The sequence below is a fragment of the Rhopilema esculentum genome, chromosome 11 (assembly GCF_057945365.1).
Source record: "Rhopilema esculentum isolate cy_ngs chromosome 11, ASM5794536v1, whole genome shotgun sequence".
Classification (NCBI taxonomy): domain Eukaryota; kingdom Metazoa; phylum Cnidaria; class Scyphozoa; order Rhizostomeae; family Rhizostomatidae; genus Rhopilema; species Rhopilema esculentum.
In genome coordinates, this window is record NC_142825.1 from 3,325,961 (window position 1) to 3,341,455 (window position 15,495).

Sequence of the window (15,495 nt, forward strand, 5' to 3'; positions counted from 1 at the left end):
CACGGGGATACTATTGCCAAACCCATAACCGAACAGCAGTTATTAACGCACAAAACAAATTTCAAGAGAACAGTTTTAGAAAATCAAAACAGAACAGCAGCATTTCTAATTACAATTTTTTGAAGCAACATGACATATAAAGCTTGCTGAATTGTAGCAAGAAGATCATAAAAGCAATCAAATTAAAAGGCATCATTATATGTCGAATTGACGTTAAAAATTGTGTGCCATATAAATGTATCTTTCTTTTTTTCTCCATTACTTCAAAAAAATTTGAAAAACAATAAAGATTTTGAGGTACAAAGTAACGGCCACATGGTATTTGTCCTATTTCAATAGAATGCTTTATCATATTTTATCAATGACAAAAACATTTTCTCTCGAACCAAGGGCAATACTTGTCCCCTCATACCCCCTCTTGTCCTCCGTGGGGCACAGTTGATCGGAGTACAGAAACTACACCGGGCGATTGATAATAACCAGTAGATCGAATTTTCTGTTTAAACGCTCAGGTTTTAAAAAATAATAAACGACAAAAGATTTTGGTATTTAACGAATATATCGAAGAACAAAAAGAAGCATGCTCGGTAGAAAAATCTATCCTAAGAATGTTCCATATATAATTTGTCATATGAAGTTGTACTTCAGATATCCTACGCAGTCATTTCATCACAAACAGCTCCTTGACGCACTTGATTAAGGGCATTCTTCACCTTCCTAGCCTTTCTTACTGAACCAGGCCATTCCAAAACGTACGTGTCTTCGTTCATAACATAAACCTCCGATTTCTTCACCATTATCAAATATTGTTTACCAGATTTGATCTCTGGATAGTCGCAGTTTGTTAATTTGTACATGTACACCTCGATATCTTTCTTCAGGCCATTCGAATAAGTTTTGTAGACATCCACCACTCGAAATGCAATTTTCTGCATCGAATTCTGGTCTTCTATGTCAACAACTATTCCAGTGAAAACTGTAATCAAAATTTCCAAGAATGAAAGAACATTTTATATAATATAACAAAGCTATGCAAGATACATATTTCAAGAGGCTATGCGAGAAATGAAATTATGCAATGATAGATGCTGTTCGTAAACAAAGTCAGCCAATGCTATCATTGTGATCAATTCACATCCAATTCATCAACTTGGTTTTATCAATGTTCAGCACTAAAAGCCGTTCCGATTCTGTTATCTTTTCTACCGAGAATTATCAGCGAAAATACCTTAGATACATTAAATTTAAACTTTTGCTTCTAGCAGAACTACTCTTTGGTTGTGCGATACCGGAAGACCGACTTCCCGGAGGCCAGGGGTGGGGGTGGGTGCAGACCCCTTAATATCTTTGTTTCATTTGGTGAATCTTGATTTCATCGGTAACAAGAGCCTTATATGGCAGCTTATTAAATGGCGCCAATATTTTACTTGACTAATCTTGGTATGTTTTTTGTTTTTAAGTTAAAATCGTAAATGTAAAAAATGGGCGTTTTCAGTCTTTTTAAGGCACCATAACGGTGAACAACCAAAACCATATCATTATCCAACACCCCCGTCCCGAATCGTTGCTTTCAATATCTGTCCCTGGCGTTATCAACATTTTTGCACTGCCTTGAAACACTTCAGTTCCGGTAGGGTATATCAAATGCACACGGTATCTTACCATAATCAGAGTGGAGACAGGCAGTTCTCTGTAGTGGTTTAGGATTGGTTGACCGCTGTTTAGGACAACTACCTAAAATAAAAAACCAGGAAATCAAAGGATTTAAAGTATCACTACAGGCACCGTCGAGCGTTGAGACAAGTGGGGGGGGGGGTCTAAACAAATGCAGGGGGGCCTGAACCAGAAAGAGTGATTTGACTGGTGATCCGGACTACTGCTTTGTGCTTTGCCTTGCAACACACGTTATGCTTCGCAGCGACCGCACCGCCACGCCTTACTTGTGTTGCTTAGCATTTTAGTTTAATGGTCGCTACCAACAAAGTTATACAGGAGATATATTTTAAAGCTCGTTTTGCTTGTTTTTCTACGTTCGTTTTCTAATTAACTCAGACCCCGTTTACACGATGTCGGTACCACACCGGCATGAAATGACACCGGCATGATATCTTTTGTTTCTAGGCCAACCGTTTACACCATACCGTACCATGCCGGTATGAAAAGGTGTTAACCCGGATTAAAACCATGTCGATAGCCATACCGGTACGGGTTCATGCCGGTGTGGTAACGAAGTGCGACAAGCGCCTAATTGGACAAGCGCCTAATTGGACAAGCGCCTAATTGGACAAGCGCCTAATTGGACAAGCGCCCAATTGGACAAGCGCCCAATTGGACAAGCGCCCAATTGGACAAGTGCCCAATTGGACAAGTGCCCAATTGGACAAGCGCCCAATTGGACAAGCGCCCAATTGGACAAGCGCCCAATTGGACAAGCGCCCAATTGGACAAGCGCCCAATTGGACAAGCGCGCAATAGGGCAATAATTAATATATCGGTTATTCTTTTTCTCAAGCAATATGATATCATACCAGTATAGTGTAAACAGGGCGCAAGAAAACAAAGGATTTACCCATACCGGCATGGTTTCATGCCGGCGTCAAATCATACCGGCATGGTACCGACACAGTGTAAACCGGGTCTCAGTAACACATTTATATTTTCTCGGAATTATATCTTTTAACCCTATTAACCTCGCAGATTTTGAATAAACCTTCGCATATCATTTATTTGTCCCTTGAGCCATACCATTATGTTGCACAATTATGTATTTAGATTCTGACACAATTGGTTCAGTTCGTTTAATGAGAATGCTTGTGAAAGGTTCTCCGGTTAGTTTGAAAAATCGTTTTAGGCCCCGGCCAAACCAGTGCAACATTTCATCCAACAAATCCCAACACTGTTGGCGACTTTTAGGCATTGTTGGACATTGTTGGATGCAGGGGTGGCCAACCTAACGCAACATTTCATCCAACATTTGTCGATTTATCATCGACAGCATTCTCAAGGCCTACCTCACTCACTTATTGAGCATGGCGATTGGACTTGATTACAAACAAAAAGATAAGGAGCAGCAGTGTTTTAAGCCCCGGCCAAACGAGCCAACATTTCACCCAACATTTCAGCCAACATGCTCTGTTCGTATATTTGAGAATATAATCAAACAAGAGCCAATTTTTCCTTTGATGTTAGGTTCTATCTTTTGTAAGCTTCCTGATCCAACATAACAAATCAAATTGCGGCGGCCTTTTTAGGGAACGTGTTTTTGTTGGACAGGGTGGCCAAACCATACCAACATCGTCCAACATCATCCAACATTTTTTATCAAAGTCAAACTTCGTCAAACATCACCCAACATCATCTCACATCGTCCAACATGGGTGGCCAAACCGTCTATACCCAACATTTTTGGGATTTGTTGGACGAAATGTGGCGCTGGTTTGGCCGGGGCTTTACTTGTAAAAGCATTTCGTGGATATATATCTTGTTGTTCCGAGAAATTTGTCGTTGTTCTTTCGTTTGATTCTGGAAATAGGTCCATAGACCGCTGAACATATTACAATTCATTGGTAAATTTTTTGAATTTTTTGCCCTAGCCCCGTTCCCTTTTCAGCGGTGCCTGCAGTATCAAAGGATTCTTTTAGCACACTAACTTGTGGTTCAGAAAATTAGCAAAAACTCGATAACATTGCCTATTTCTGGTCGAAATTCATGAGTGATACGCCAGTGTCTTTTGGGGGCAAAGCATTTGAATTTATCAAAATTTGTTGTTCGTCGTTTGGAGAGTAGAAGCTGTTCTGTAATGTTTTGTTCAATGTGATCATTTGCGAAGGCCTAGGTTTGTGCTCGTTTAACTTATTTACAACACAGGTGCTACTAGAATAAAAAAAGGAGGCAGGTACCTTGACTAAGATCAAACAAATTTATTCTCATAATTAAAAAATCCAAATCTAAATATTCGTCAATCTGATCTAAATCTATATGCTTTTTAAATGTTTTATCCATTCAACGAAGCAACATTTAGCAGATGAACTTTAATTTCACAAAATTGAAATTTTGAGGGCAAAGGGGCTAATTAACCCTTTCCTACGCGCTTGCTCTTTATTACTGTCGACCCTACTTGAAAGATGAACTTATAAGTACCTTGAGAGCACGAGCACTGGTCCTCATCTTCACAAATCACTTTCAGCAACGCACTGTTTCGGCTTGGACGGTAAAATTTGGTGCATATCTGGCCTAAAAAAAATCAAAAAACAAAAAAGTTTTAAAAATTTGTTGTAAGAATTTAAGTGTCTATAGATTGTTCTTGAAATCTGAAATAAAACATATCCCTGGACAGATGTATCTAGGTATCTTTTTTTGTGAAATGCTAATCAATCAAGGTTATTAGTAAGTGCATCATATTCATTAAATTGGCCTCTCAAAAAAGAACATTATTAATTCAAATGACCCTAAAATTGATTTCCTCTATACATTATTGATTGAAAGTTGGGGGTTGGGGATTCACAAAACAGTCAATAACGAATTTGAATGTAAAATTTTTATTTTGGCATTCTTCATTACATGCAACATTCTACAAGCATAGCATTAAGATTAGATTACCTGGCTCGTAATAGTCATAAACTTTGACTGGAACGGCCTGCAGAGCTCCAACTTTGAAAGCTCTTACCATAGCAAAACCAAAACAGCTTTTAGTAGTAGTGACCTAAAAGGCATTTTTGATATTGTAAGTTTTAAATGTTATTAATCGGGGTAAGAAGATGCCAGTAGACAAATGCATTGAGCCTCAACAGTCGGCAGTAAACCAACTTCATCCAAAAAGAGTAAATCGTTAGTCCTCCAGTTGCAAAACAAGTAGAACTCAGTTTCAAAAAAGGTTTTAGTTTGAGAATGATTTGCACCAGTTTTAGAATATAAATCAAAACAAACCTTTTCCAGGTAAAATACCACACTTCGATCGCTTATTTCGTACTGATAGACCTTTGGTTTTACATTATCAAGGAGCTGTAAAACAAAATCAAAATTGACTTTAGGACCTTGCCATAAGGTCATTAGCTAAAACGAATAACAGAATTGCAGTGTCGTAAAATATAACATATAACACATCTTTGAATAGTTACAGTGAGGCACTTAGCAATTATATTTCATGTCAGGTTTAGTGTTTATTTATGAAGATCTTATGATAATACAAAAATATAATATATGAAGTGGTTTGTTCGTAAATTTAAGCACTCAGTGTTTACTTGAAGAAAACCCAATACAATATAGGCTTAGTAGGCTTAGTAAGCTGGTCAATTGACCGAAACACAAGAAAGAATTCAATTTTCAAGTGATTATGTTGTCTTAAAATGTGCCTCAAAGAGTTGTACAAGTTTTGCTAACTTTAAACTCATTGTTACTCTTGAGAATTTCATGAATTATTAAAGCACGATAGTCCCATCAGCAAAAAATGGCTGCTTTCCGAAGGCTTGTGGTAGAGATAGTTACAAACCTTATTAAAAGTAAAAATTAACAATGGTGAAATACAATTTACGATAAACGAAAGTCTACTGTAGCAATAAAGAACCTTGATCTAATTTGATGCATGCATCAAAATAGTGGCCAAAATTGCAAATAAGGATAAAAAACATGATTTGCTGGATGTCATATTCGCAAAGGAGCCCTTCTCTGACTAAAGATAAATGATGATTCGCTTGTTCAAGACCACCAACTCCCGGGTATGTATGACATGAGGTAAATCAGATTACCTAGCCAGGTTCGCTAGGACACAAAGAAACAGTGAATACCATACGTTTTTGAGTGATTCATTGTCCGCTTTAAACCCTGACAGCAAACCAACTTCTGCCATTGTCATTACAGATCCATTGTTGAAGTTGTGCCTGCGTTATGAAATGATGCTTAAAATTAACAACAGTGTGTGCAATATCCGTGGGTACTAAAGAGGTATTTGAAGGGAAAAGGCGAAAAAATTTTGTTTTTTCAAACCAAATTTAAAGAAAGGATTGGAAATAGCTTTTATTCTAAAAACAAAAACTTTACTTAAAGATAGCACGAGTGAGTTGCACGACCAGGGCAAGACTCAAGCCTGCTGCTTATCTGCTGCTTATAACTTTTTAGATACGACCCAAGCCATTTGGAGTCTAATAAATTTATTATGCATCAACAAGGTAATTTCAATCATGAACGTATTTTTATACTGGGAATCACATTTTTTTTAATAACTCTACTGGTTTCTCTCAGCAATCTTGTGGCAAGAACAAGGGTCACTGAGCACTGCCAGGACCTTTGCTCTTGCGAAAGTTCAAAGTAAACATTTTGATATCAAGATTGCTAACCTTATACAAATGCTGATCCTCAACCTATTGGGAGCCTTGTCACCTTGGGTCTTTCGATTTCCTTTTTTGCACTTTTTGCTGTGTTTTTTCTTTCCTTTGCATTTCCCTTTGTTCTTATTTTTCTTGTTCTTCTTTGGCTTGGCTGGTTTGATGGGTATAGCATCGTCATTGAGTCGATTGTCAATCTCTTCCCTGGTTGTAATTGTGACGTCATACTGACAGTCTTTCCCCTCATCTGGTACGTTGTATGTTAACTCAAGCTGCCAAGAAAAACGTCAAAATCACAGACAAAGCAAGGATATTATCAGAAGCTCATCTTTATATTTAGTACATACATTATTACAATTAGATTACAATTAGATTACAATAGAAAACTTCAACTGTATAAACATTATTTCTCTTGTTTAGTAGTATTTAGTCGTCTACTCTCGGCGCGATAATATGCTTGCTTGTTCCCATAAATTAATCTAATGTTTGCGGTGTTGCATTTCGAGTTCATATCATTGGCGCCAACTGCATGAGGGTTTCGGGGTTTGAGCCCCTAGGAATCTACTAGGAGGGTTCAGCTATCCCCGGCAGTGCTTCAAATTGAACAAACTGCTAATCGAAAAAAGATGGTAGAGTGATATTGGAGAAGTAGAGATGCTTGGATAATTGACGAAAAGCTTAAAAAGCAATGGTGGGGTTGGTGTAAAAACCCTTCGATCGGTCAAGAAAATGAAGTAAGTGATTGGGGGCTGATTGATGCCGATGGCCTGTAAACAGGAATGCCGATTCAAGGTCATTTGAGTGGCAAAGTTCGCGGCTTTTCCTATCGTTTTCTATTAAACCAAACCATTTGCTGGTTCATTTTTTAGGCCAAATTTTGTAGCTTTAGATGAAATTGGAGTGCCAGTCCAACTATTTATGCAACCTTCTTATCAAACTTGAATTTTTAGCATTCAAAACTGCATATATCCATCATTTATGTCGGCAAACCCCATCATAGGCAAGCGTTTAGTTAAAGATTTACTATTAGTCTGATTTAGTGATCTGATACTAAATCCTTTAATTTTGGTCACAGCTCTGTTAGGTCATAGCGTTGAAAAAAGTTGGTGCGACTTTCAATAGAAGAGATATTAACATCGTTATGCGAGACGAGAGTGCACCATCAGGTGGGACTAAGCTCTCGAATGAGGTCTTATACACATGGCCTTGAATGAGGGAAACCAACTTGTATAAAAAAGAGTATAATTCTGGGTGGAAATGAATTTATATAGAATACTTTGTCTTAAGAAGATGCGTCATTGAAATGCGTTTATCAGAAGCCAAGCAGATGTTTGAGCTAGACATCACTGATACTGGCATCAACATCAGCAAACAAAGTATAGTTGATTCGGTACAATGGCAGTGAAGAAAGTCTCAGTTCACCGATACGGGTTGATATCATCAATTCTGTATGTCTCTAATTTCAACATGAAGATTCAAATTTTATGATCCATTTTTGGCAAATACGAAGATAAAAAATTGCTCGAAACAGAGAGTACCTGGAGTTGCGCAACACCCGTGCCTTTGGTCTGTACGAAAACTGTCCCAGGAGCTGCTTTAGTTATCTAAAAAAAAAAATTAACTGTTTATGCATACTGAAATCCAACACAAAGTCAAATAATTTATGAGTTACTGATACACAACAATTTTTAAATATAGATTTTTGATGTACACATGTTCAAATGGCTACTCTTGGAAATTTGCCTAAATGGTTTCAAACCTCCTTTATAATTATAAGTGAAAATATTTAAGCCAGAATGATTTGGAAAGCTGGGATGACTGGGATGTGGTTGATACTGAAAAACGAAATCGGTTCACGACATAAAAACGAACAAGATACGCACATCTTGCTGCTGGCGAACAAGCGCGTCACTCTTTTGAATTCGAAATATTTTTCTGTCAATCTTGGAGGAAGCTACGGTGATTCTTAGGTCCATTTCTCCCGTAGATGCTTTTGAAGAATACTCTGATAGGGCTTGCAGAGCAACAACAGTGTCCTGGAAAGAAGGGAACTGGTTAGAATACAATCTTTTCCAATGTACCATGCTTGCTAACCTGGTTTCACGACAGATCTCTTTAGACCCATAAGTTCCAAATCTACTGTAAAAGAAAAATGAAAGGAAATCGAGGCTCTTATAAGTTAGAAAAAACAAAGCTCTTTACCAGAGCGTGCGTAACAATCAACTAGTACCCATATTTGGGTAGAGTGAAAGGCATGGGTCAGAGCCCCTTCGTACTTCCGAGAAGTAGTCATTTCTACTTCTGGTAATGTTTTTGCGAAGTTATTCACTAGGCCCCTTTGTGCTTTTCATAGCACTAAACTCCTGCAGATGGGGATTAATGGTGGGGAGGACCTGCCCCTAGCTTTCTAATAGCTATAATGAACCTAATTAAGGCCAGCCATCTGTGAAGAATTAGTATAAAATGAGTATATGGTACAATGTTAAAAGAATGTTTAAGATGTAATATTCAAAATAAAAAGAAAATCGACCGGGGGCAGCGTTGAAATAACATTAGAATGAACATGCCGAGACAATGATATATTTGATCAAGCCAACAATGTACTAATAAAAATAAGATGGATTGCTAACTTGAGTTGAAATGAAGGATCCTCTGGCATTTCTCATCGAAGTTAACCAGATGACGAGAGGTCCAGCGTCTTTTATTTTATTCATGGCTATCATCGTGAGAAGTGCGTAAGACGTTGCCTCAACTTGTGATGCCAAACCTCCGTCCGGAATGTACGCGACACTGCGATCTAAAACAGCAAAATGTTTTTTCAGTACTGGAATCAAACACCAAACAAGTTAACAAATGAATTATTGTGAAAACGGCACGCAACTCTTTTATGAGTGTACTAGCCCTCGTCCCCCTTTCAATCTAAGAGCAGTGGCTTAAACTTCAATGCGCAAGCACTTGCCCCGCATTATTCAATGCTTTCTAGCGCCTAAACAGAAGAATGATGAGGATCTCTTGGGTGGAAAATCTTTTAGCCAAGAAGGGAGTGAAAAGACAACTGTTGAACACTATCATGAAGAGCAATGGGGTTTCATTGGACATGAGCTGTGAAGAGAAGAGGGGATAGAAAGGAAGATCATAGAGGCTGAGATGACCGAGAAGCGAGCAAGAAGAAGGCAAAGATTGAAGATGTTGGAGTGAAGGATGAAGAGGTTGCATATTAGAGATGAGAAACAACTAGACTAGATTGCAAGATATAGAAGAAACACTACCGAGACCTGTCTACGGCATTCGATGGCATGACACAAGAAAAAGAAGAAACAGATCTTTTCACATTGCAGTCGCGCAGGTTGGACATTTTAATGAGCTCTCTGACTGAGAATTCTAAACCCATTGAATTATCTCTTAACAAAATGAAGATACAGTACATCACTGAAGACATTGGCAGATTTAAGGGGGGGCAACTAGGGGCAGGGTGCTCAAACGCTCTAAAAGCACACTTAACGAACTTCATAGCATTTTTAGTATGCATCTTAGCATTCAGATGGGCCCTTCTGTGTTTTAAAGAACTTCCCAAGTCTAAAAGGAATTTGGCTACCTAAATAAAGTAGTGTTTGTTAAAGTTTCATACCATCTTTCCTGTCCCTCTTCAACATCTCTACGAGCTTACTGTAAGCGTTGTTTTTGCCCGGACTACCCGTCAAAGCAAGTGCGTATGCAACAATTGCCATGAGGTTGCCTGCTTTGATGCCAGGAACTGCCTTCTCGAGAAAGCTAGTGGCCTTTGACAACACTTTTGTATCCTGAAATAAAAGAGGGGAAAGTTACAGCTTCAAACTGACAATTCTAATGTGCTTACGGCCAATTTAATTAGAAATGTGATATTTTACGGGGCGGGGGCTTAACTTGGGGAGGTGGTGCAATCAAAGTTTTGTTCTTATATAAGGGGCAATATTCTATAGAGGCTAAAAGAGCCATGGCTTCCTTAGTTGATGTGTTGAAAAAGCTCCGCATGCATTATTGGATATTAAAATCTGGTATCAAAATAACATGTGAACATTGTGTGAACAGGGCTCCCGAAAATGTATCAGACATTCATCAAAAGTAAAAAATACTCGCAAAGAGTGTAGCAACTTACAGTATTTGTACATTGCGAGCTGCATTCTGTCAAAGATATAACAACAAAAGCTGTCAATGCAACTTTATTATCGACTTCACCCTAAAAAATAGAGAGACACATCGTTTAAAAGTACATCTTGTTATAATATAAAGCCCTGGCAAAACGATTAAACATTTCGTTCAACTTTTGTTGAGTGAAAAGTTTGTTGGAAAGTTTATTCGTTTTGCCACCCTGTTTCGTGTTGTTTAATCGTTTTCAAAGTACATCTTTTCATAACGTAACAACGAAGCAACACACAGTCGCGAAGATTTTGTATCTTCCGATTTCGAGAAACTTGACAGTTGAAACCTGTTTTGTGTTGTCGTGTTGAGTGTTGTTGAGCAAAGTTTTATTCTGGTCAAGAATGTTTAGCAAATGTTTAGTCGTTTTGCCACCAATTAAACATTTGTTGTGCTAGCGCAGGGGCGGTAGCTGTGGGAATCCAAAGGTTTTCCACGGTTTTCCTATCTCTACGTGACCCAAAATCTCTAGAATGCCTTCGTGAGACATTTGCTTCGTCTCCTTGTGGGCTACTGTGTCTTCCTCAACAGTCAATTTTGTTATCGATGTGCTAAAAAGTGTTTTCTTTTCCCTTTCTTTTATCAAGTTCTTATTTTTATCCACTCCTTGCACTTGAAGTCTTTTATGCTAGCATACAACAAAACAAAAAGCAAGAAAATTCCTATGCAAAATGTTAAGTAAAGTTCTAAAATGTTGAGTAAAGTTTAATGAAAAGTTTAGTCATGTTTTGCCACCCTCGCTAAACTTTGCTCAACTTAACTAAAGAAATGTTTAGTGAAATGTTTAGTGAAACTTTTAGTCATTTTGCCAAGACTTAAGCCAGTCTCATTCAAAAAACGATAAAAATTCTTAAAAAAGAAAAAGAGTGGGGATGAAAGTCTGGCTTATATTTTTCAAATATTTATAATATCTATATGCTTAGTATTTTCTTATATTTAGGGCACTTCTTGCCCCCTCTGCCGCTGTGTAGGCGCCCTTTATTATAATAGATTATATGCTTAGACGCGCAATTATATGTAAATCTTGTCCACAAGCCATCGCCCTAATGCGCATGTGCATGTGATGCACATTCTCATTGATTCGGACAAATGGATAGAATAATAATCCTAGGCAATGAACATTGAGACTTGCCTCCCCTAAAAATGCTAAATACCGCCGAATGGTATTTTTGAAAAAAGGCGAAACAATGACCAAATATCGTATTCTATATCATACCCTCATTTCCCTCTGATAAACGGGTAGGGCTTCAGCGAAAGAACCATCGGCAACTTGCTTCGATTCCAAGAACTTGAAAGTGCTACAGATAAGATTGCTATCAATGTCGTCTTTGATATAAGCAGAGGCCTGACAGAAAACTTTGTTCACAAACGCGCTGAGCCTGGAAAGAGAAAACAAAACATTTATGTAAGGGACCAGTGTCGAATAAATGAACAAGCTGCCTTTTTAATGAGACGTTTGCTGAGTTATTCTCCTTTTGGAACAAACAAATTTCAAAATTACAAGTTGATTCACCTGGGTCGTTAGAAGTCTTTTTCATAAAACACGGGGACTTGGGCAAACGTTGTATTAACTATCCCAAAAACTTAAGGCGAAAGTAATTAGGGTGGTTCACCGTACCTTACCTTGATGAATTGTTAGGGGATGATTCTCCCACAACCTTCAACTTACCAAGTTCCTTAATAACACATTGCAATTTCATTTTCCTAAAACGTGTCAAGAATTCTGCGTAAAACTTTTCTCTAGAAATGCATAAGGAACATACCAAGTCATAGGGGCAGTTTTTTGACCCCAAACACTATACGAATTGTCATTTCTTCTGTATCTCAGTTCATTTCTGTATCCTATAAAGAAGGTAGATGTTATGAATTTTTGTGAGCTTTACATTGTACAACTTTAACAAACGTATACTGTATCATAGACCATGCTTGGCAACCATGCAAAGGGAATCTGGTTCTTACAACTGGATTACGAAATCTATATTTGCACTACTTTAAAGTTCAGGGGGGTCATGCCCATGCAGAAACGCATTTGACACGGGGACGAGTTTTATTTAGGATGCTGGTCAAAAGCAACGGCTGCATTTACATAAAGCCCAGGGGGTCACGTGAACATTTACATACGGTGCATCCATGCGATAATCATGGGTAAGAATTTTCCTTGTGATCTGATACTTTTGACCTGATTTACAAATTACCTTTCTGATACTTATGGTTTCAACCAACACAAAACAAAATCAGACACATGAGCAAGAGTAAATATAAATATTTTGAATCAGTTGCTACACAGAATGCATGGGTTTGATCAAGTACTATTGTGTATCTCTAATCTAAGGAATGACGTCATAAAAGAACCACTCAGTTATAATGATTGGTAGTTTTTTATGTGATAAGCAACAATGTTTTGTAATTTGATATTTTTGGGTCTCATCAAAATGTTTAAGTGGATACTATTGGGTCTGTTTGACTTGCTTTTGAGACTTAGGTGAATTTTGATAGTTGCGGATGGAACCCCCGTAAATGTAAAGCGCAAGTGACCCCCCGGGACAAGAAGTCGAAATAAAACTCGAGGCGGGATGAGTTTGTTCCAGTTTTCAAAATATCAAAAAACATCACATTATGCTGTGGCAATCAAAGCAGGAAAAGACACACGGTCATTTAGTCACTTCAAATGGCATTTACATTACTTTGAGCAATTAACAGAAACAAAAAATGGTTTTAAACCCTAAAAGAACAAAACTTCAAGGATTACACTCTTGCTTGGGTACGATAGTTCTTTTTTCATCGCGTTTACGTTGAAGCAAAAAGAAATGAAACCAAAATGGAGCAAAAAGAATTTGACCCAATTTGCACATTAGTAAAAAGAACGGAACTTTCAGTGAATCATGCTCAATAGCGCAGTGACGAAGCCCAACGTTTTCAGAACGCCTCGCTTCAACGCTATTTTAACCTGTGTTTCAATCGTAACCAAAAAGTACCGTTCCTGACCGTTCACACTAGAAGAAACAAGCACGATATGGTTCCATTCCCAAATCGTGCTTGCTTTTTTTAGTGTAAATGGTCCGGAATGGTACTTTTAGGTCACGATTGAAAACGCGGCTCAAACTAGCGTTAAAGCGAGGCTCTCTGAAAATGTCAGACGTCATTGTCGCACCACTTGATATGTTCTTTTTACTAAAGTCTAAACTGGGTCAATTTGGTTCAGCTCCCTTTTGCTTCAATGCAAACACGATGAAAAAAGTGGTATGGTGCCAAAACAAGAACGAAACCACGGGACTCTTGGTTTTGTTCATCTTTTGGTAGTGTAAACGGGGTCTTAATCTATTGACTATGAATTAAAGAAAAAAAATTCAATTCGGACTTGTGTAAATTAAAAAAAGATCGAGGCAAAATTAACTTGCAGCATGCGTTTCGTTTCGGACCACAAGTAAAGATAGTCTTACCTGCTCTCATGAAGTTATAGGCTTTTCTTTCTATTTCATCGGTGACACCATCCTTCATTGTGTACAAGTACTTCAAAACATAAACAAGCGGTGCCATATAAATCATTGTTTGTTCCCCACACCCTCTAGGCATAACGATTAAATTATTAAGGCCATTTTCAACCATATCTTTCACTCCTGGTGCCATTAAGTTCCCTGAAAAGAAACAAAAATGTTGTCTAATCACGCCATCTGAAAGCGTACTTTTAACAGCAGCCTGTTTTACAAGTCAGGTAAAAACAATACCCAATGAAAGGGTACCTGCTTTACCCCATAAAAAAGCTCGCTGGACAGTGGTGATTGCCACTGTTTTGACAAACCCCAGTGGACAAATTTCAGGATGAATCAAATTCAACTCCTCAACTAGGCCAATTTTCTAGTAAGTAAAAAGAAGAAGAGAAATAGAGTTGTGGTTGCATATCACAGGAAAGGAGTATAGCCCCTAAAGTTTTTCCTTTTTTCGTCCCCAGCAGGAAGTGTCTTTAGACAAACTTCTGTTGTTTCATAATGAAGTACAAGCTATCACGAAGTGTTGATAAAGATGAATGGGGGTTAGAAACTGGCCTAGATTTGCAGAAATGCTTACCTGTTACGTAGATCATGACTCTCAAAGAGCCAGGAACAAGGTTATCCGGCAGAGCCACTTTCAAACTGTTAAGTTGCACGCCGATTCTTTTGACCTCTATGAACAAACACAGTAAAATGTATAAAATCATATATAGGCATGAAAAAATACTAGGACTTTTTTTAAACTTTTGCTGAAACCGAGATGACACCGAGCATAGAAACTGTTCAAAAGAGTAAAAGTGGTTATAAACAATTTTAAATTAGAACATTTTTTGAAAAATGCTTTGATAATAAAGCAGCAACATACCAACTTTTTGTTTCCCTTTCGGGTCATCGCTATCCATAATACCTGTGAAGTCAGAAAAAACAATATTTTCAAGTACGACCTTTCCAATATAAAATTTTTCTTGCAGTACGCAATTTCTTCAACCAACGGTATTCACACCAAACTCCTTTCAAATGGTTTCTATTCATATAAATATCCGGAGATTCTATAAAATCTATGATTCTATAAATGTAACCATAACCATGTGTGACGAATGCAGCGTTTGGCCACAAAAACTGGAACAACAACATGGAATTCCAGAAGGGAGGGGGGGGGGTACTCACATATATTCAAGGATAAAGCTACATTTTAGGCTTTGAATTGGAGCAAATGTAATTTTTTGGGCTTTTACTATGAGAAACCTTTAAAGAAATAGAGCAAAATCGAAAACTTTCTCACGAACTTTTTTTTGGGCCAATTTTTATGCTAGAATTTCTTTCTGGATGATGGTTTGAACCCCAGCCTGAGCTCCCCTGTCCTCGATACATATTTGAGTACCCGGGGGGGGGGGGGGTAAGTGTAATAGGGCTTTGGGCAGTTACAGAGCGACAGCGAGAGATGGCGTGGAATTCGTGTAGCGGGCTTCGTAGGGGGGCTTCATTGACTAATAATTCTAAGCGCCGATTAC

General features: G+C 38.0%; 2 protein-coding genes across 3 annotated transcripts in view; one reads left to right on the forward strand and one right to left on the reverse strand.

The window, feature by feature from the left end:
- Positions 1-15,495, forward strand: part of LOC135693119 (uncharacterized) — a 36,471-nt gene that overhangs the window by 4,773 nt on the left and 16,203 nt on the right. The window lies entirely within an intron of this gene.
- LOC135693113 (venom factor) overlaps positions 470-15,495 on the reverse strand; it is a 37,155-nt gene continuing 22,129 nt past the window's right edge. Inside the window, 18 exon segments of the mRNA XM_065211500.2 lie at positions 470-976; positions 1,663-1,734; positions 4,141-4,233; positions 4,600-4,702; positions 4,927-5,001; positions 5,789-5,876; positions 6,333-6,592; positions 7,859-7,924; positions 8,204-8,356; positions 8,951-9,117; positions 9,949-10,120; positions 10,456-10,536; positions 11,713-11,875; positions 12,260-12,338; positions 13,937-14,131; positions 14,562-14,657; positions 14,850-14,880; positions 14,882-14,891. Of these exon segments, the coding sequence (XP_065067572.2) occupies positions 654-976; positions 1,663-1,734; positions 4,141-4,233; positions 4,600-4,702; positions 4,927-5,001; positions 5,789-5,876; positions 6,333-6,592; positions 7,859-7,924; positions 8,204-8,356; positions 8,951-9,117; positions 9,949-10,120; positions 10,456-10,536; positions 11,713-11,875; positions 12,260-12,338; positions 13,937-14,131; positions 14,562-14,657; positions 14,850-14,880; positions 14,882-14,891 (2,227 nt within the window). The 3' untranslated portion in view covers positions 470-653.